This window comes from Gallinula chloropus (genome assembly GCF_964237585.1).
Source record: "Gallinula chloropus genome assembly, chromosome: 13".
NCBI classification, from domain to species: Eukaryota; Metazoa; Chordata; class Aves; order Gruiformes; family Rallidae; genus Gallinula; species Gallinula chloropus.
The window spans coordinates 14,362,146-14,383,630 of record NC_140098.1 but is presented as its reverse complement, the minus strand read 5'-3'; the positions used below and the strand labels follow the sequence as shown (position 1 = coordinate 14,383,630).

General features: G+C 57.5%; 1 protein-coding gene across 1 annotated transcript in view; it reads right to left on the bottom strand.

The window, feature by feature from the left end:
* Positions 1 to 21,485, bottom strand: part of ANKRD11 (ankyrin repeat domain containing 11) — a 142,671-nt gene that overhangs the window by 11,770 nt on the left and 109,416 nt on the right. The window contains exons 4-8 of the mRNA XM_084270186.1: positions 15,488 to 15,626; positions 4,950 to 5,120; positions 3,282 to 3,485; positions 1,406 to 1,548; positions 347 to 494 (exon numbers count right to left, since the gene is read on the bottom strand). Of these exons, the coding sequence (XP_084126312.1) occupies positions 347 to 494; positions 1,406 to 1,548; positions 3,282 to 3,485; positions 4,950 to 5,120; positions 15,488 to 15,626 (805 nt within the window). The remainder of the gene's footprint in view (positions 1 to 346; positions 495 to 1,405; positions 1,549 to 3,281; positions 3,486 to 4,949; positions 5,121 to 15,487; positions 15,627 to 21,485) is intronic.

The window sequence follows — 21,485 nt, the reverse complement described above, 5'->3', positions numbered from 1 at the left end:
CGCAAACCTCCTCCTCTCCACCACACAAGCTGGAACATTACCCACATTTCAAAGACAAGACATCCATTTACCTGCAAGAGGCTTCCAATCCTACATCTGGATTGCACCAGGCAAAGTGATCTCAACGTTGGCTTCCAGGGCAAACAGCCAGAGCTCCCAGAGCTAAGGGCTGGCAGTTATGTTGTCTGAATTTGGGTTACAGCTACAGACGGACTCCTGACCGTGGCAGCAGCGTGTGGATATTCTGACAAGAGTCTAACTTCACTGTCCTCTTAACGTCTCTGTATTAACAGACAGCTGCAGGCCACAAACATCACTCCCACGTTCACCCAAAGGTCAATCTCACCTGTTGAGCTCTCTTCGCTGGAGGGGTACGTGGTCTTTCCCAGAAGCAGATTCACCATGGTGGGAGAATTAGCTACTTTTAAAGGCGTCTCGCCTTTCCTGTTGCTTTGATGAGGATTCCCTCCATAATGCAACAATAGCTTCACCACCTGCAAACAGAAAGCAAGAGGTGAAGATGCTCATGGTGTTTTGAGTCCAGGCTTTTATTTGTGTGAATTAAAGGGAAGGGAAGTGGCCTGTCCCTGGGATGTGCCTCATGGTGCTGATGGTCGTGGATGAGAAAGGAGTCAGAACATCAGCACCACAAAGTTCTGGGCTTCTCACCACAAGAGGGACATCGAGGTGCTGGAGCATATCCAGAGAAAGGCAGTCAGGCTGGGGAAGGGGCTGGAGAGCAAATCCTCTGAGGAACAGCTGAGGGAGCTGGGGGTGTTCAGCCTGGAGAAGAGGAAGCTGAGGGGAGACCTTCTCCCCGCCTCCCCTGCCCTGCCAGGAGGGTGCAGAGAGGTGGGCGATGGTCTCTTCAGCCAGGGTACAGGAGCTGGGACAAGGGGCAATGGGCTCAAGCTGCCCCAGGGCAGGGTCAGCTCAGCTGGGAGGGCAAAGTTCTTCCCTGGCAGAGTTGTGGGGCTGTGGCACAGGCTGCCCAGGGAGGGGCTGAGTTAAACACACCTCTCTGGGTGTGTTTAACAGAGGGGAGATGAGGTGCTCAGGGATATGGGTCAGCACAGGACAGGGACAGTTGGACTTGATGGTCTCAAAGGGCTTTTCCAACCCGGTGATGCTGTGATTCAGTGAACCAACATGGGCAGGGAAGAAGGGGGAAGAATGAGATGCAGAGCCACGCTCCTTCCCTGACCCCAGAAGAAAGAACTGTCCCCTGTGCTGGGCGATGCCAACCCAGCACCGGGGTGGGGAAATCCTCACCGGCTCTGTGGCTATCAGCAGGGAGCAGTAACAAACCACCCAGAATCCCTGGATTTGCACAGCAGCTGCTTGGAGAGCGAAGGGAAAACCATAAATGAACAAACCAGAGATGCAAGACAGAGGAAAGACCAACCTTGAAGTGCCCATTGTTGGCTGCGTCGTGCAGCGGGGTGTCGTCATCCAACCCCTTGGTGTTGACTTCGGCCCCCGCAGCAAGCAACTGCTTCGCCACGTCGTAGTAACCCCGGTTGCACGCCTCGTGCAACGCTGTCCAGCCTGCAAGCACAGGGACACTCAGAACACCGTGGTAACCTTCCCAGAACCAGAGGAAAGGAACCTCCATCTGTGGATGGAGATGGTTCTCATGTGCCCAGTCCCCCGGGCACTGCAGGGAGAGACTGGCAGCGCTGCCTTGCTGTTCCAGCCAGGTGGGAAGGGGAATGGATCTGGCTTTTCCCTCTGGTCATGCAATGTGCTCCAGACAGAGTGGGCACGGCCCCAGGAAATGGAAAGGCAAAGGTTTAATGTGATGGGAAACAGAAGTAGTGCTGAGGCTGCAGTGGAAGGTGGGAATGAAGGTCTTAAATCCTTCCCCCTCCCAACTCCTCTGCGAGGGAAACACTTGCCCAAACACAGGCTGAGCTCTGAACTGTGGACTCTGATCCGGATGCTTCTGATGGCTCTGAAACATCCCCCCAACAGCCCTCACAAACATTTTCCATGTGCTCCCCAAAGCACACAGCCATGCTGCTGCAGCACAGGGCCCTGGCTTGGGCACAGCCCCAGTCTCCACAGTAACAGCAGCTCTAGTTCTCAAACAAACCTGGGAAGAGCACGGAATGAAACGTTTTATCACCTTCAAACAGACTATTTTTAAGCCAGAATTGTTTTGAAGTTTCCTAGTCAACGTGCAGGACTCCCTTGGTGTTATCTTTGCTGATAGCATCGTGGGAGCTCGTTCTGTTACCTTCGTTTGGGGCGTTAAACAGGGGCGCCCGCAACCGAAATTAATCACAACTGATAGCTCAGCCCAGCGCTGGTATTAATCATCCAGGCAGAGAACACACGTAGCTATTTATAGCCCCCAAGTCATGTGAAGAGACCAGCAGAGAGTGAAGCTCTTAGAGGTGCTGGAATAAAGCCTGCCCCATCGCTGGTACAAGCACCCATGAGCTGTCCATCACCTCAGGGGTGTCTCACCACAGGACCCGGGGCTGTTCCTGTCACCCCAGGCTTGGCCCCATCCCCACAGCCCGGTTCCTTTCCCTGTTCCCAGCACCAGAAGCAGGAGCCTGGCAGCACTGCTGAGGAGGAGGAGGAGGTGCCATTCCTCAGCTGAGGCTGGGGAAGGTCAGTGTTCCCTCTGGGTCAGATGCCTGGCTGGCGCAGCTGGGAGCCTGACCTTGCCCTTCACGGTCCCATCGCTCCCCACCAGCAGCACCCCCACGTTTGGGACTTAAAAAACAACCCCAGGACGCTGCAGGCATCAGCTCTTCAGCCCTGGAGCAGCCACTTTGCAAACCCACTGTTGGCAAGATCTTCCTGCACATGGTTTGTCACGATTTTAGGTTAAAAAGAGCTCAAGCAGCCCATGAGCCTCTGGAATTCCCCTCCAGCCTTCCCAGACAGCACCCATGGGGAAGGGCACTGCAGAACAGACCGGAGGGGTCGGTCCCAGCCCTGGGGATCACTACGGATCAAGCCCAGCTCAGCATCGTTGCAGGGCAGACAGGACAGCCCAGGAATCTGGCTCCCAAAATCCACTGAGGGAACCAGCCCTTTTATTTAGGGTTTTAACAAATCCATAATGCTTCATGGGGGGACTTGTATGATTTTTTTTCTCTTCCCCAAAGAGCAAAATCATCATTTTTGGTCAATCCTCCCCTTTAAGAGCATCAAACCCACGTTACAAAGACACTTCTTTCTCCAGTGGGAACCATTCCCGGAGGTGGAACATGCAACCAGGTGGGACAAGGTTGGGATGCAGGTGGTGCCAGAGGGCTGGTTACCTGCAAAGTCTTTCACATTGACATCTGCACCCTCGATGATGAGCTCCTTGATGCGCCGGGCATCTCCTCGGATGGCAGCTCGATGCAGCCGAGTCTCCCCTCGCTCGTTTCTCTTATTTACTTTATCTTTGGTTTTGGAGGCAGAGTTAGGAGTTCCCTTCTGACAAACTGTAGACTGAGAGGGATGCTTTGGTGTTGTGTCAACTGCGTGGAGGAGAGAAGAGCGAAGAACCACGGTTTAAAGCAAACCCTACACCCTTAGAGGGAGCTCTTGTAACGCGGTTCATCCCCGAAACACGCCAGGCACCGACAGGCAGCCCCAGTCCATGGGAAGGCAGAGGAGCAGCCTGCTATGTTGCAGTCTGCACGCTGCTGAAACCCACCGGGGAGAATCAGAGTCAGACTGGTCTGGTCTGGAAGGGACCCCAAGGAGCACAGAGCTCCAACACCCTGCCACAGGCAGGGCCACCAGCCTCCAGGCCTGGAGATACACAAGGCTGCCCAGGGCCCCAGCCAACCTGGCTTTGAACACCCCCAGGGATGGGGCACCCACCCCCTCTCTGGGCAGCCCCTTTCAGCCCCTCACCACTCTCTCTGCAAAGAACTTATATATCTCACCCTTCCCTCCTCCAGCTTCACTCCAGCCCCCTTGTCCTGCCAGTCTCTGCCCTTTAACAAGCTGATTCCCCCTCCTGTTCCTCTGCTCCCTTCAGGGACTGGAAGGCTGCAGTGAGGTCCCCCCACAGCCTTCTCTTCTCTTCTCCAGGCTGAACCAGCCCAGCTCCCTCAGCCTCTCTCCATAGGGGAGCTGCTTCAGCCCCCCACAGAGAACCATGATCCTTCTGAAGACTATAGGCAATCCCACAATTTAGGAGTGGAAAATGCAGCTCCTCACCCTAAACCCCTCATTCCTTACAGGAAACAGCCTTTTCCCAAGCACCCACAGGTCTGACAGCCTGGGAGGAGCCTCCCGTTTCCTGGGAGAACATCTGAGCACTCTCAAGACCACGCAGCTTTTTGCCTTGACGTTCCCCCCAGCAGCTACATGGGTGCTGAGAACAACAAATTGCAGGGCTGAAAGCCGCTGTGTTTGTGTGTGGGAGGCAGGTGTGTGCACACAGACAGCACGGTGCCTCCAAAAACCCCAGGGGGTCCCACATGCACGGGATAAAACTGGCTGAAATACAGAATCTGTGGTAAACATGTTCCACATCTCGAGTCACAGTCATGGTGGTTACACCTCTTACCCCTCTCCAGGAGAAGAAACCCTAAAAAACCCGTGGGAGATGGTATTTGAACTCTATTCACACTGCTCGTTTGCTGAGCGAGCCTGAGACAGGGGTGCTGAATGTGGAGCTGGGGTGGAGGAGGCAGGCTCGGCGGTGCCATGAGACATCTCCTGCTAGTGCCTCACACTGGGAGAAGGGATGGCAGCCACGTGCAAACCCTGAGGGCATCCCATGCCTGAAGCCACCACTGGCACAGTGGGTCCTGCCAGCATCCCACCCACGGTGCTGAGCGCGGGGGAACCCACGGAGCAGCGTGTACCAGCTGCCTGGGCACCACACCAGGGCTGGCAGCTGAACAGCCAGGCACTGGGAAGCCCAGGTACGCCTGAGCCTCCCCAAACCCTCGCCCCTCGGAGCAGAACCACCCTCTGGATCTCACCTGGGCTGTTTGCAGACTCCTCCGCTGTCATCTGCATAAGGAGAGCGACCTGCTGGCGCTCGGAGAGCGGGTATCCTGCCCGGATCCCTGAAAGGCCCATCCCGAAGAGCAAGCCGGGCTTCCTGGTGGCGGGCTCCTTTTTAATCCTCTTCCGCTCTGGACCCTGCTTTTCTGTGGTAAAGAGGAGACAGAAACACAGGTTGTGAATGCTGCTGTAACTCAAAACCGTGGTTGGTTCTGAGCAATGAGCTAACTCTGCTCCAATGCTGTTCCCGTATCCCAGGAAAAAAGCCTGCGGTGAGGGATGTGTCCACACAGTGAGGGATCCATCCCTGTGGTGAGGGATATGATCCCACAGGGAGGGATACCTCCTGACAGCAAGGGATGCATGTCCATGATGAGGGATACAACCCCACAATGAGGAATACAACCCCACGATGAGGGATGCATCCTTGAGGAGAGGGATATGTTCCATGATGAGGGGATACATCCCCGTGGTGAGACTGGTACCCGGGCTCACTGCTGTGGCTGCAGCCAGGACATGCACTGCTCCTGCCAACCAGCTCCTCTGACAGCCTCTCCCAGCACAGGAGCTTCTACCTGTTCTCCCCCATCATCACACAGCAGCGTAAGAGGGGTGTGGGTCCTTCTGGGGCCCACTGCCAGCCCTGTACCTCCCACCTCACTTCTAGGTGCCTCAGTCCCACACTGCGGTGCTTTGAGGAGCGAGCGCAGCCTTACGGCCCCACAGCACACACTGGGCTGGAGGCATCCAGATGCATCAGCAAGGAGTGCTGATCCAACATACCCCCCATCACCAAACCATCTAACCCCCCCATCACCAAACCATCTAAGCCCCACATCACCAAACCATCTAAGCCCCCATCACCAAACCATCTAACCCCCCCATCACCAAACCATCTAACCCCCCCCATCACCAAACCATCTAACCTCCCCATCACCAAACCTCTGCAGCCCAACGTCTGGCCCTCTCCTCCTGAAGTGGCTGCTTCCAGCCTGGCACAGGCACCCACCCACAGCCTGGTCGCTGGCTCCTTGGCCACCCCCACCGCTGCATCCCTCGAATAAAACCCCAAACACCCAGGAGGGGAGGAAGAAACCCCCGTGCTGGGCTTGGCACCCCCAAATCCCAGCCTGGCACTCGGTCTGCTAAATCATCAAGCCACAAAGCCAGGTCCTGCTGAGGGACCAAGCGTGACCACCTCCAATGCTGGTATTGCTGCTGGCATCCATGGGCACAGGATAAGCCCAAACCCAGCTGCTCCCAGCACCTCCAGCCCCGCTCCCAGTGACCTACCCAGCAGCCAGCTGCACGCTGGTGGCATCCTGCTCCCTCTGCAAGAAGCCAGACCTGATGGTTACAAGTATTTCTCCAGATTTCTTTAAGTACATACTGATCCCTCCCCCCAGGAAGGGGGGTCAGCAGCCCTGGCTCTGCGTCCCTGGGTGCTGGCTGGTAGCGTCCAGTGGCAGCACAAACCCTGCTAAGCCACAGCTGTGCCGAAATCCCACTGTGGGGATGTGTTCGGTGCACACACAGAGTTTGAAGGTGCCAGTTCAGGAAACAGAAGTTAAAGTTTCCTTTCACAGAGCTGGCCAAGGGAGAGGCAGGATGTCTGTGCCCAGCAGCTCCCTGCCAGCAGCCAAGATTCTGTGAGTTTCTAAAGCACGGCTCAAAGATGCTCGGGGCAGGAGAGTGGGGGGTCCCACCTTGGCCAAACCACCAGGTAGGGTGATAGTACAAGGGCTGAACATGGCAGAGGGCTGCTCCCTGTGTAATGTGCAGAGGGAGCTGCAATTAGAATGGGCACATTCTCATTAATATTACTCAGCTGCCGCAGGTTGTCAGCGTGAGCTGGGGATTTGCAAAAATTGATTACGGAGTTCAACTGAAAAAACCCCCCTAAACTCCTATTAATTCTGCAGTTGCAGAAATTTTCCTCCTCCACAGAACATTTAACATTAAGGAGCATGTGATCAACAAGATAAAAATAAATTGGAAAGCAACCGCCGCGTTCCGGCTCACCGCGGTGAGGCAGCCAGGGCTGGCGGAGCCAACCGGGGACTCGGGCTCACGCGTGCTTCCCTGTGGGAACGCGGCAGCGCCCGGTGCGGCACGGGGCCCAGGGGCTGGAGGATGGAGGCTGGTCCTGCTCAGGCACAGCACAGGGCCCAGGAGCTGGAGGATGGCTGCTCAGGCACGGCACGGGCCCAGGAGCTGGAGGATGGAGGCTGGTCCTGCTCACACACAGCACAGGGCCCAGGAGCTGGAGGATGGAGGCTGGTCCTGCTCACACACAGCACAGGGCCCAGGAGCTGGAGGATCATGGCTGGTCCTGCTCAGGCACAGCACAGGGCCCAGGAGCTGGAGGATGGAGGCTGGTCCTGCTCACACACAGCACAGGGCCCAGGAGCTGGAGGATGGAGGCTGGTCCTGCTCAGGCACAGCACGGTGCCCAGGCGCTGGAGGATGGAGGCTGGTCCTGCTCACACATGGTGTGACCGCACTGCTTTGCACCTCCATGCCTCTTCCTTTGGATTCCTCCCTCCGGTGCCACACTCACCGGTTTCCCTGAAGCTCCCTGGGTGGAAGGCAGCAGAGAAGTGCCATCCCGTCCCCCGCTGCAATGGGATGCTCATCCGCCGGCCGCCGCAGTGCAGAGGTTAATCCTCCTGCTCTAAGGGTTCAGGGGAAGTAGGTCGCCGGCTGCGTTTCCTGCGCCGGTTGCATAAGGAGCAGGGCAGGGCTGTGCCCAGCATCTGAGTGCTCCCAGCCTCAGCACCGGGGTGCTGGCAGCGTGGCAGCCCCGGGCTCCCTGCGGCACTGGGGTGAGTGAGCGAAGGGCCGGGATGCTTCAGGCTGGCTTCCCCAGCCAATCCCAGGCTATCAGAGCTGCAAACGCCACTGATTCCTTCGCTCAGAACCCGGCTTTCAGCGGATTGAGAAGGTTCCGAGTGGCACCAGCTCCTGCAGCCTCCTCCTTGCCTTCAATGTGGTTCTGAACCAGCGTGCAGCAACGTGGAGCAAGCTAACACAGGGAAATGCCTCAGCGGATGGAAATGGAGGGAATTTCACACCAAAAGCCCAGACCTTGGGAAGGCTGAGCACAGCAGAGCCTCCACGAGAGGGCAAAACCCAGAGGTACAAGGGCATCTCACTGCCCATCACCAGAGATGCCGGCTGGACCACACACACAGATGCCTGCGGGAAGATGACCACACAACCCGGGGATGGGATGCGCCCTGTGCCCGCCTGGCCATGAGCCACACCTCCATTTAGCTGATTTTACACCAGTTTGGCTGCTGCTTCCTTCAGCCTCCTGCAGATGTAGAGAGCAAAGCTCCAGCCTGGTGCTGCCGCGCTTTAATGTGGGGATGCTGCTCGGCTCTTCCCTCACGCTGATGCCAGCAGGAACGGCGTGAACAGCGTCAAGGGGAGAGCGGGCCCTGAGCAGGGGAAGTGCCTCTCCTTCCCTCCATCGCTGGTGAGGCTCCCCAAAGGCAGGACAGGAGCAGGGGTTGGAGTGGTACCCTGCATGCTGAGTTTCCTGCCCAAATTAAGACTCCAGGTCACGCAACGTCAAGCAACAGGGAGCACAGATCCAGGGGTGCCGGAGGTCGCAGTGCAGGTGGGTGCTGCTGGGCTGAGCTGTGTGGCGGCACTAGGCAAGGCAAAGTCCTGGCCCTAAGCCCTGACCAGAGAGAGAAGGGAGGCAGGGAAGGGAAAAGCAATGGGTGGTGATGGAAAAACCCCTTCCAGGGCTTTCTCAAAGGCAGGTTATGGGGAGAAGGAGCTCCGAGCTGAGGAACTCCTCACTCCCCACGAATGCATCGTGCCCTGCACCTCCAAAGCATCTGTGTGAGCTGCTCAGACACAGGCACGCGAGGCGGTACCCTGAGGAAAGAGACCTCTTCCCAACAAGCAGCTCAGGCTGGATGTCTCAGTGCTGAGCAGAGAAGCTGACTGCTGACTTGCCAATGAGCCGGGGTTCCCATCAGTCTATCTGCCAAGCCAGCACAACAACAAGAGATCAATGAGAATAAATGAGAATGGCGCAGGCAGCAACAGAGACTGTGCTGCACCCCCAGAGACCGTGAGAGCCCCCGCGCTCCCCGTCCGCAGCCCAGCATGCCTGAGAGAGACTCGGTTTTACTGTGGGAGCTGGAGGGTCTAACATGTTTCAGAGCACGTCGGCTCAAAGCCGGGGAAAAGCCCGGCTTAACGCAGGTGCAGGCAGCCCAGAGTCCCAGCATGTGGATGGTTCTGCAAGCTCACAGGGCATCCGCAGTCATGGGAGCTGAAGAAGACCAATGCTGAGCTGGGAGGTTTATGGCAACAAGAAATAACCATGTGCCAAGGCTCGGCGGACAGCGCCAGGTGCACAGGATGGTGCTGAGGGGATGGTGTTGAGGTGGCAGTGCTGCGGGGAGGGTGGTGGCAGTGGGTTCAGCAGCGCAGCAGTATGGGCAGATAAAGAAGAGAGGGCAAAGAGTCATTGAATCATAGAATGGTCTAGGTTGGAAGGGACCCCAAGCATCACAGAGCTCCAACCTCCTGCCACAGGCAGGGACACCAACCTCCAGGCCTGGAGCTACACAAGGTTGTCCAGGGCCCCATCCAGCCTGGCCTTGAACACCCCCAGGGACAGGGCAGCCACCCCCTCTCTGGGCAGCCCCTTCCAGCCCCTCACTACTCTCTCTGGAAAGAACTACCCCCCAATATCTCATCTAACCCTTCCCTCCTTCAGCTTCACTCCAGCCCCCTTGTCCTGTCATTATCTACCCTTTTAAAAAGCTGATTCCCCAGCAGTGGGTGAGCAGGACTGAAGGGCAGGTGGGGCAGCACAGACAGCACCGTGATGCCGATGAAGATGGGGCTGGGGCTGCAGAGCTGAAGCAGAGGGTCAGCTCATGGAGCAAGCAGGCGTCACACGGGCTCATGGCCCCACTGCAGAGCCAGCACAGCAAACGGCCCATGGGGCAGAGCTGGGAGATGACGCCCAGCTTGTCAGCCCAGTGCCAGAAAGGAAACAGAGCAGGAAACTGAGAGGAAAAGCTGCAGCAGGGTCTGCTTCATCACGACAGCAAGGAAGGTGCCCTGTGCCGCTCCCGTGTGGCAGTGAGCTGTTTCCTGATCCCAAGGATGGAGAGGGTGCAGGGCTAGAGACTCATCCTGCACGGAAAGGTTGGCAGACACATCGGCTTCAACGTTCCAGAGCGGAGGAGAGGTGCCAGAGGGAGGAACAAGACCGTTTATAACCATGTCAGGTCACTGCAACGGAGCTGAGCCCACCACTCTCCCCAGCTCCCCAGGGACAAGCGATCCCCAAGCCAGTGGTCCCAGTGTCCCCAGTTATTTTTAAAGGCATAATCTGGATAGAAAGGCTCAATGCTGGGCACTGGCCTGCAATCCATGTGCTGGGATCTGCGTTAGCCTCGTGGGACAGACAACACGGAGGTGTAAATGCATCTCCTCCCCAGCGCGGGCCCTGGGTAACGGCTGCGAGAGGCTCACACCACAACCAACCTCCACGTTAAACACGAGGAATCCTGAGACACACAGATTCTCAGGGCCAGACCTTTCATTTCCCACGCAATAGAACGAGCTAGAGGAGGAAGGATGGGGGCTGAAGGCTCTGCACAGCCAACCCTCCCCTTCTGGGAGCTGGAAGCAGGACGCTCTGCAGACAGCGCCGATAAAAGCTCTTGTATTAAGGAAAAAGCCATCATTGATAGATTTTTGATTCACAGAGACACGGCACACTGCAACCTCTCCCTCTGCATGTTAAGGAGGTGATGCTGAGGGAGTGGGGGGAGGAGGGAGATTTATGGCAGCTCCCATCATAAAACGCCCTGCTTTTCCACACAGCACTTCCCAGATGGCTGCTGCGCGCGGAGAGTTTCTAAGGGCGATGTGAAGGCTGGTGTTTGCCAGCCTATCCACACTGTACCAGCATTATGGAGCCCAGCTAGACCCAGAGCAGCTCTGACATTCACTCTCTCCCTGGTTGCTAGGTGAGAACAGCTTCTCCACTATTTTAGCAGGAGGACTGAAATGATCCGGCTGAGGAAAGGCCCAGCGCAGCGCGGCCCGGCCTAGGCCCAGCTGCACAGCCCAGGCTGGAGCCAGCCACAGAAAACACACACAAATAGCACTTCTGGAGGCAGATGCAGGGTGTTTTTTGTAATAAGCCAGCGATTTGCTCCTCATGGGCTCCCTCACCAACCTCACCACTTGTGACTGAGGAGCCGGTTCCCATGCGATGCCGCTCGGAACACCGGCGGGCATGAGGCAACCCAGCAGCCGGCTCTGGGAGAGAGCCATGGTTTAGGTCATCTGACTCATCAAGCGCTTTCTAACCCAGTAATTAGCAACAGGCTGGGGGATTAGCACGAAGGAAGTTTGAAGCTCCGAGGCCAGTTCCCGCTCACACTCACCCCCATCCACCAGCTGCATCTCCCCAAGCCCCTGGGCTCCGGCCTGGGGTCCTGGACACTCCCTCCCCGGAGCCAGGGGAAGGTCGGATGAGCTTGGAGGGCTGGTCAGGGTTTCATGTCTCTCCTCTTCCCCCAAAAAAGCAAAACATTCCGGTGCTGAGGCCGAGCACTCGGGTGCTCGGCAGGGGCACCCACAGCACCGCCAGTGGTAGCTGCCCCAGGGGTCTGGGTGCCAGCTAAACAAATCAATCCAGGGGCTCAGGAACTTGTGGGCACCACAATGCAAACCCAGTACAACTGCTGCCTGGTCAGGGAGGGAGCTCAGGGTGGGACAAGGAAGCTGCTGGACACCCTCAAATGAGCATTTTGCTGGTGTTTGGGGAGCTTTAGACCAGTGAAGCGTTTGGCTGTGGGCTCAAGCTGCTGAGGGGAAGGCTGGGCACCACGCTGTCCGCAGCTCTCACCGACCAGGAGGCTCTGCCTGGCCACGGCAGCCAGCAGGACTCCAGCACCTCCAGCTTTTAAGAAGACATTTATTTAACCCTGGGTGTTATTTAGCAAGGGCGGGGTTGGGACCTGACCCAGACAGAACCGAGCTACGCTCACACCCCCTGATTCTGCCACCGAACATGCACAGCACCTGTCCTCGAGGTCTCGCACAGCCTGAGGAGCAACAGTGCAGGGTGAAGGGCTGGGGGCACCAGAGTCCATCACCAGCCCCATAAAGGCAAGCTGGGCTCCAGCGTATCCCTCACCTCTGCATGTGGACCCTCAGAGCACACAGACCTTCAGGGGGGCTGCAGGGTACCCAGCATTGCAGTGGGCACCCAGCACTGCAGTGGGCACCCAGCACTGCGGTGAGCACCCAGTTCTGGCCCAGCCTCGCTCCCAGGGATTGCTCTCCCACACCAAGACTAAGTCAGAGGTTTGCATTAGGTCCTAACTCTGCCTGCTGATGACTAATGGAAAGCACAGCTCCAGCTGGAGCCCAGGGACACGACCAGCAGCCTGACATCCGCTCCAGGCCCCGTCCGCAGCACGAGTACATCCTGCACTCCGGACCGTGCGCTTTGCAGCCGACCTGGGAAGCGTGAGGGAAAAACCAAACCATACAACTCCCCCCCCACCCCCAACCCAAACCTAAACCCCAAAACCCGCCCGTGTGAAGCGTCTGCTCTGCAGCCTGGGCAGGAGGTGGGGAGCGCCCAGCCCCACGCCGGCAGTCTGGTGCCATTGAGTCAGCCCGTGAGTCAGCCACGGCTCAGCGCCGCAGGCACCGGCGCCGGGAGGAGAGCCACTGCGCCCTGTTCTGCTCCCCTGCACCCCGCTCCGCTGCGCCCCACTCCACTCTGCTCCACTGCATCCCACTCCCTGCCAGCTGCCCATGCCCACCTCTCCTTGTCACCTCCCCGCAGGTGGCTTCCCAGCAGGACCGTCCCTCTCCTTCCCACCATCTCCACAGGAGGCTCCTCCACGTGCTTCTTAATATGACAATTTTCTAATATCCTTCTAATATCCCTATTTTCCCCCCCTTCTCCCTTTCCAACACCTCACCTCCTTTGCGTGCAGCACGTGCACCCGCATGCAGCCTCCCCAGCTGCTGGAATTGCTGGGGGAAAAGCTGGCCCTGCTCGCTTTGGCGGCTGCCAGGCAGCACGTAGGCTCTCAGCAGCGTCTGAAGATGTGGGGAGATGCGGCACGAGAGAGAAGGGAGAGGGAAGGAGAAGTCTGGGGCACAGAGATGCTGCTCCCACGGTGCTGGATCTGGAACAGGGAGAGTCTGGAGGCTCCCAGCTCTACACAAATCCTTTTTTGGCCCCTAACTCCAGTTTATTTAGTTAACTCCGAGGAAGCAGAGCGCCAGGATTGTTGCTCTAGAAACCATTCTGAAGGAGATGATTTTAAAAGGATTCAGCACTGAGCCTGCTGTACCCAAACCCCACACCTTAGGCCAGCCAGCAGCACCATCCACAGCCCATGGCAAGCCTGTCTCCATGTAGGAAACAAAGCCTGAGCAGTGCTGGGAGCGCTTCCCTGGGACTGGGTATGCTGAGCCAGTGATGGGCCAGATCAATTAGGAAAAAAACAGAATAAAACCAGATCAAGAAGGGAAATGGCTTGTTTGGTTTCAGAACACAAGCAGCAGGCAGCCAGAGCAGGGTTAGGGGAAGAGTGGGAGCAAGGAGTGGGGCAGCCCCCCCAGCACCCGTCTCTCGTGGGAGCACCTGGGTGCAAAGAGAAGCCGTCCTGGGAGGCACAGGCAATGCTCAGGGTAAGTGCTGCGAGCACACAGAGATGCAGGTCCAGTGTTTGCAGCCTGCTCTCAAGGGTGGGCTCTGCAGCCCTGTGATGTGAGGCAAACACATCCCATCTTCCTGCATCACACACCGTGTGCCTGTGCCAAAGCGGGGAAAGATGGGCGATCCAAACCCTGAGCCATCCCAAGAAACCAGCAGGAGGATCCACGGTATTGTTTAACCATTGCAACAGGGGGACAAACTAACCCCCCCATGCAAAAGGAGCTCCCAGCTTCCATGTCCTTACAGCCCAGTTTCACGTGGTGGTGGGATACCAGGCAGAATTCCCCTGGGACAGACACGGGAGCCTGTGCACAGCGGCCCAGCCAGCATGACTGCACCACGGAAATACCCACTGTCACCTCCACTGCTGGCCTGGAGAACATGGACAAGGCAATCCCGCCTCTCCCAAGGGCTGAGCCCAAAGTTTGGGAGCAGGAGGAAGCAAAGCATGTTCCCCTTGTCCAGGGTGGGGGCAGGAGGCAGTTCTGCCTGGGCAGCAGGGAGGTACAGGGGGGCTGCAGGGTGGGTGATGCTTCAAAGAGGTTCCCGAACCATGTGGCAGAAGCACCCCTGATGGACAGCAGGGGCTCTTGGTTGTGGGTAATGGGCTCTGCCTTGCCTTGGCCACCCTCCCTCGAAGGGGACAGCCCCAGACTTATCTGACTGAGCTGCTATGGCACCCAGAGCCGTGCCAAAACAGCCCCCGTGGCGCTGGGTGTCCCAGGTGGCACCTGTGAGGTTTAACAACCCACCCCCCAACTCCTGAGCCCAGGGCACCAGCTGACAGCTCACGCTGCCTGATGTGCAGCACCCACATCAGACCCCCTCACACACCCACTGTGGGGTACCAGCAATTCCATCTCTTCTCTTGGTTTTAAGCGTGTTCCCAACTTTTAGTCCCTTTTATCTCGGTGGGATTTGACATCCTGACCTGGCCAGAACCCTTTCCAAGCATGGATTTCCTGGGAACAGATGTTACTTTCCCCACATCGGAGCTTTGCACTGGCTCTTTGCAAACCCAACAGCCCATCCAACTTCTCCATAGCAACGAACATCCACGGCCTGTGAGAGCCACACATCCCTGATCCTTTCCTGCCACGAGATGCAGCCAAGCTGAAATACCCACTGACACCTCCCAAAATCCAGGGACGTATCAAGGACTCATCGCTCGGTCACGCTGTAGCCCCCGAGGCAATCCCGGCAGTCCCGAGAGCAGGGCAAAGCCGTCACCGCAACATCCTCATGGTCCTGAGGACCACACACACACAGGTACTGGGTTTCCTTCAGGCAGATAACACCAGCTCGGACTTTACACTTCATTTTTGTTCCTTTTACAGAGCACTCGGCTCGATTCCCTCATTTTCCAGGCTCTGACAGGAGGCTCAGCACTGCTCCTCAGCCCATGCAGCGACAGACCCCACCAAAGGAAGGGCTGCCCACACAGAGCCGCCTCTCCATCCCGTTCCACACACGAGGAAGGACACCAGGGCCTGAAACCCACTCAGCTCCACAGCTGTGCCCTCACCCAAGCACGACACCAAACAATTCCACCTCTCCCTTCAATGCAAAATCCAGCAAATCACAGAATCCCAGCCTGGTCTGGGTTGGAAGGGACCCCAAGGAGCACAGAGCTCCAACCCCCTGCCACAGGCAGGGACACCAACCTCCAGGCCTGGAGCTACACAAGGCTGCCCAGGGACCCATCCAAATCCACCAGAACCCTTCAGCACCCGCTCCCCACACACTCACATTCTGGGGTGGGAAACATCATTTCCTTACCTGTATCCGAGTCCTTTTGATCTCCATTTGTTCCGACAGTGAAAGGCAGCTTCCGCTTGGTCGCTCGCTCTTTCACCTCTTTGCCGCCATCGCTCCGGTCCAACTTGGGAGTCTTGGTTAGAGAAACTTTATCTTTATCCTGGAAAGAGAAGAGAGAAGAGGGAAGGTTAACAGGAGCCTTGATGGACCGTGCCCACCGACACCGCACTTGTCTTCTCCTCCCCACCATCAGTTGGGGGTTGGCATCTTCAACCAAGACACACCATCGCTGGAGAAGAGCAAGGCAGGGTGCACCACGCAGTGTGAAACCAGCTCGTGTGAACACCAGAGTGGAGTGTTCACCTTGGGGCAGTGAAGGCAAACTGGAGCTCCCAACACAACCACCAGCACCATCTGGGAAGGGATTCCTGGTCCTGAGTGCAAGATGATGCTGAGGAGTGTCCAGGGCTCTCCAAGGCACAGACTGGTGTGTGCTTTGTACCCGTCTCCTTGTCACAGAATCACAGAATGTGTAAGGTTAGGAGGGATTTTTGGGGGCCATCTAGTCCCACCCTGCAGGGAGCAGGGACATCTCCACTAGCGCAGGTCACTCAGAGCCCCATCCACCCTGACCTGGAATGTCTGCAGGGATGGGGCCTCTCCCACCTCTCTGGGCACCCTGGGCCAGGGATCCACCACCCTCAGAGGGAAGAACCTTTTCCTCATATCCAACCTAAATCTCCCCTTTTCCATCTTAAAACCACTCCCCCCCTCATCCTAGTGCTCCACGCCCTCAGGAACAGCTCTTCCCAGCTTCCTACAGCCACCTTCAGGGACTGGAAGGTGCTATAAAGTCTCCCTGGAGCCATCTCTTCTCCAGGCTGAACCAGCCCAGCTCTCCCAGGAGAGGTGCTCCAGCCCTTGGATCATTTTTGTGCTCTCCTCTGGCCCCACTCCAACAGGTCCATGTCCTCCTTGTGCTGAAGGCTCCAGAGCTGGACACAGCACCCCAGGTGACGTCTCCCCAGAGCAGTGCAGAGGGGACAATCCCCTCTCTCCATCTGCTGCCCACACTCCTGGGGATGCAGCCCAGGATGGGGTTGGCCTTGGGGGCTGCAGGCACACATCGGGGCCTCATGTCCAGCTTCTCACCCACGCGTCCCCCCAAGCCCTTTCCCTCACCTCCTGACCTGTACAGGTAACAGGGGTTGTCCTGACCTGGGTGCAGGACCCAGCACTTGGCCTTGTTGAACCTCATGAGGTTCCCCTGGGCCCACCTCTCCAGCCTGCCCAGGCCCCTCTGGATGGCATCCTATCCCTCCAGCACGTTACCCTCACCACCCAGCTCAGTGCCATCCTTCCCTCATATTGGTTTGGGCTTTATTGAAGCAGGTGATGCTGGGGACCATTCGGTGTGAGCAGTGGGACGAGACATCCCAAAAACATCCCTGCAGAAACACCCTGAGCAAGGTGACAGTACCAAGTCTTGAGACCAGCAAGATGCTTTCAGCTCAAGAGTGAGAGCTGGTGCAGCCAGGCTCGAGGAGCTCAGGACACATGGACTGAAGTCCTACCCCATGGTTTTTCTTTAGGAGACACCCTATTATTTTAAGCAGAGGCTTCTGGTTGGAATGCTGTGCCACTGCTCCAAAAACAAGGCTGGAACAAGCAGCCCTGCGCTAGGGCCAGTTTCCCTAAGCCAGCAAAGCTGACCCTAAGCTCCAGATCGAAAAACTGGATTAAATTAAAGAATCACAATGCCTTAAATCACACCAGACCGTGTCTGGAAAACTCAAATCTAACTGAAATTCCCAGTCATGCTGCCTGCATCAGCCTCAGCAGCCTGGCAGGTGGCTCGAGTGCCAGCGGTCACAAGACGGCAGCGTCACTGTGTACACGGCTCCTTCCTCTCCCCCGGCTTCTGTCTGGCAACCAGGCTTCACCCGCAGGTTCCAGAGGAACCCTTCACTCAGACCAAGGGGCTCTGCTTGTGTGGCCCCTTGGTGAGTCCCTTCTCTGGGCTCGCTCCAGGACCTCCATGTCCTGCTGATGGTGAGGAGCCCAGAACTGGACCCAACACTCGAGACGCAGCCCCACCAGTGCCCAGTACAATGCGGAGCTGCTAAGCCAGGGAGTTCAGCAAAACACAATCCCAGCACTAGCAGCCCTGGCACCCTCTGAGGATTAATCTGTATGACAGCACAACGAGAACCTTTCATTCTAACTGGAGCAAAGCAGCTCCAAACTCTGCTCCTACCCCCCTGAAAGCAGCGACCAGCGCTGTGGATACCTGTGAAGCCGTCGCAGAGAAGTGAAGCTGGCTCAGAGAGTCATGCTCCTGGAGAGGAGTGCACGGTTTTATTTGCTTCATTTGGGCTTCATCTCCCTAATTACCTCCAATTCTGTAATGAAGAAGGCTGCTCCTTTAACGAGCGAAAGCTGGTTTAGTTTTTAAGCCAGCTCATGTTCAAAGGGAGCTCAGGCTCATCCCAAAAGGTGCAAGGAGAGGGTTTCACAAGAGGAACGAACCCAAATGATGTGGCTGCTGGATACTGGTGCGTAAGCCAGGCTTGGGGCTCTCAGCCACCAGGAAAGGGAGAGACAGGGAGCACAGGCAACTGGGAGAGCTGGGCACTGGGAACAAGCTCCTTTTGGCAGGTGTTGAGTAAAAAAGCTTTGGCAAAGGGCAGATGGCAGCCCCTGACTTCAGGAAAAGCCCCCTACTCTCACACTATGCTATTAGTAAGATTTACTATATGAGTAACCGAAGCAGCCTCAGCTTATGCTTGCTACAGTTCAAGGAAGCATCGTGAGTTGCTGCTGGCTGTCGTGGTCCAGAGCAGGGATCCATTAGGAACTGGTGCCCAGCAGCTCCTGAGGTGCCACACCACACCACATCACGCCACACCACACCACATCACACCACACCACACCATGCCACACCACACCACGCCACGATGCTGATGAGGCATGTGTGCAGTGTACAGCTCAGAAGCACCAACTGTGTCCGTGCTGGCTTCCCGTGGTGACAAAGGTCTCTCAGCAGCAAGGGGCTCTGGTGGCGCCCGTGCGGGCCGTGAATGGCACGTCCAAGCTGAAGGTGGTTCTGGGCCTACACCGCACGGCCCAAATGCTGCTCCTTGGAGCAGAACCTCTCTGAGACACAAGCAGGCATGGCAGAGCCACAAACAAACCCAGGCAGGGAAATTCCCTCCTTCCAGCGGCACTGCCGAGTGCAGCTCCTGCTTGTTTTCCAGGCCGGGCCCAGCTCCCATTAGCTGTACAGGCCGGGCCCAGATCCCGCTTATTTCACAGGCTGGGCCCGCAGCCTCCCCCTGCCCCATGTCCTGGGAGCCACAGGCTGCAGGGCCGTGCTGTCAGTGCCCACACATGGGCCCTGAGCCACCACCTCTGCTGAAAGCCATGCCGGAGCCGGGCCTTCACTTGGACACAGACAAAACTCGACTCCCAGCCCAGCCAAGCGCTTATGCAGAGACTTGTGTTACTGGGGATGGACATCCCCAAAGCCCTTTGTTCTTCAAAATGAGCTGAAAGTATTTCAGGTTCCTCCAAGCCACTTCCCAGCCCTTGAGGGGCTCCAGGAGAGCTGGAGAGGGGCTGGTGCCCAGGGCAGGGAGGGCCAGGCCCAGGGGAACGGCCTTCAGCTGCAGGAGGGGGATGGAGAGGGGCTGGGAGGCAGAAATCCCTCCCAGGGAGAGGGGAGGCCCTGGCACAGGGTGCCCAGAGAAGCTGGGGCTGCCCTGGGATCCCTGGCAGGGCTCAAGGCTGGGTTGGGTGGGGCTTGGGGCACTGGGGCTTGATGAGGTTGCCATACTCATAAGAAGTAAGCAGCACGAAACAAAACCAGCGCTCTCAGCTGCTCTTCCTCACCGAAACATCGGTGTCCAAGTGACCCTCTGCTCCCACACCTTTCATGGTGGGAGACGACAGAGAAGGAAAAGCAAAAGGTTTTTTTAAAGGGCAGGAAGAAGACAGAAAGAGGAGCAAAACGTATTCCTGCTGTGGGGATTGTGATGGACAAGGAGTGTGGCCGTGTGCCTCTTCCTTAGCTCCAGTGGAAATCAGCTGAGCATGACCCAGCATATGGGGATGAGCAAGGTCCATGTGCTCCCAGTAACGGGAACCACTCCTGTCACCCAGGCAAGGGGGGAGAGGGCAGCACCTCTCCTAACATCACCCCTGCCCCTTGTGCTCAGCTAAGCTCCGCCAGCTCCTACAAGCACGTCTGATGCCAAGGGTCAGGTTCTGTCCTGCTCAGCATCCGACCGCTGCAGCAAAGACAATTCAGAGCGTGCAAGTGGGAATGTTTCCCCATAAAGAGGCAAATCTACCACTGCTCAGCACCGTGCAGCTGCTCAGCACCATAAACCACTCAGCACCGTGCAGCCCCTCAGCACCATGAGCCACTCAGCACCGTGCAGCCCCTCAGCACCGTGCAGCCACTAAGCACTGGGCAGCCGCTCAGCACCATGAGCAACTCAGCACCATGCAGGTACTGAGCACCATGAGCCACTCGGCACCGTGCACGCACTCAGCACCATGCAGCCCTCAGCACTGTGCAGCCCCACAGCACCAAACAGCCCCGCAGCCGGCAGTCCCAGGCACATCAGGAACCGGTTTGGACGGCTGATATAACTCTTGCTGCGGTGTTTTGCTCAGCCTAAGCCGTGAGTAATCTGCTTCTGGTATGGGGATCTGCGGAGCTACACCAGAAAGGAAAGTTACTCATATATGGCATGTGTATTTTTACAAAAGCCTTCGGGCTGAACTCGGGCAGGAGCAGCCCCCGGACGCCCGCCCTGGGCAGGCTGTGCGCAGCCATATAAGGCTGGCAAGGGCCTGACAGCCGCCCCGCTGCTGCTGCTAACCCCAGGAGAAACAGCTCCTCGCTCAAGGGCAGCAAAGCAAACGAAGCATCTATGGTTGTCGGGTGCAGAAGGCAACACAGACCCAGCTTTAAAGCCCTTTCACTCTTGCAACTGCGCCAGCAACATCTGTCCAGCGAATCGTCCCTCCCACAGAAGGGCAGGGAGCAGAGTTAGGAATTCCCTCTCCTCCTTAGCTCTGAGCTGCAGCGGTTCACATCTCTTTTCCCAGAGCACCAGCCCTGTGTGGAAGGGGCAGCGTCCCCGTAAAGCGTTCAGGCACAGCTCCTGTGGCACCACTGAGCATCCCGCATCCCTCATCACTACCCGCGTGGATGCTTGAATTCAGAGCCCAAACTGGGTGCTCAAATTCAGAGCCCAAACGTAGGAAAATGCCCTGTTAATGCTACTAACGACCACAGAGAGTAAGGCAGATGGAGAGGGAAACACTCCAGCGGCAAAGTAGCTACGGCTTCACCGCGCGCGCACCCCGTGCAGCCCCGGCGGTCGCAGGTCCCTCTGGCTGTGCCGCAGCCGCTCGCTGCCATCCCTGGGGAGCCTCTGCCAGCCAGCGCGGGCCAAGTCGCAGGCTCAGGCCTTTGGAAGGGTTGACAAAGGCAAGATAAATTAAAAGCAGCAGCAGAGGGCTTGACAGGCAGGTCCAACAGCACCCTGGAGGAGGAGGAGGAGGTCTGAGGACAGAGTGCTTTTACCCTGAGTCACTGCTCTCCAGCTCAGGCTCCAGAGTTCACTAACCACTGCGTCGCGTTTTCGGCCACTTCGGCTGGGTCGCAGCACAGTCCCCGGAAGGACAAGAGCCCTGTGAGTTTCCCCTCCCCAGAGAGGCCCAGAACCAAGTGAGGAGAAAGGCTCTTTCTTGCCCGTCCTCCCGCGGCACGGCTCTGAATGGGAAGCATGAAATTATTTGTGTCCTAGTTATTGAGCCAGCGGGAGACAACTCCCGCTCCCGGCGTCCCTCGCGCCGCCCGGCAAACCTGCTCTGTAAATAACACGCAGCCTTTACACCGCCGCCAGCGGGTGAAGTCAAATGGGAGCTGGTTGGTGGCAGCACCCATCCTCTTTCCCTCCCAAGCCACAGTGCCAGGATTACACGGCGCAGACGGGCTCGGCGT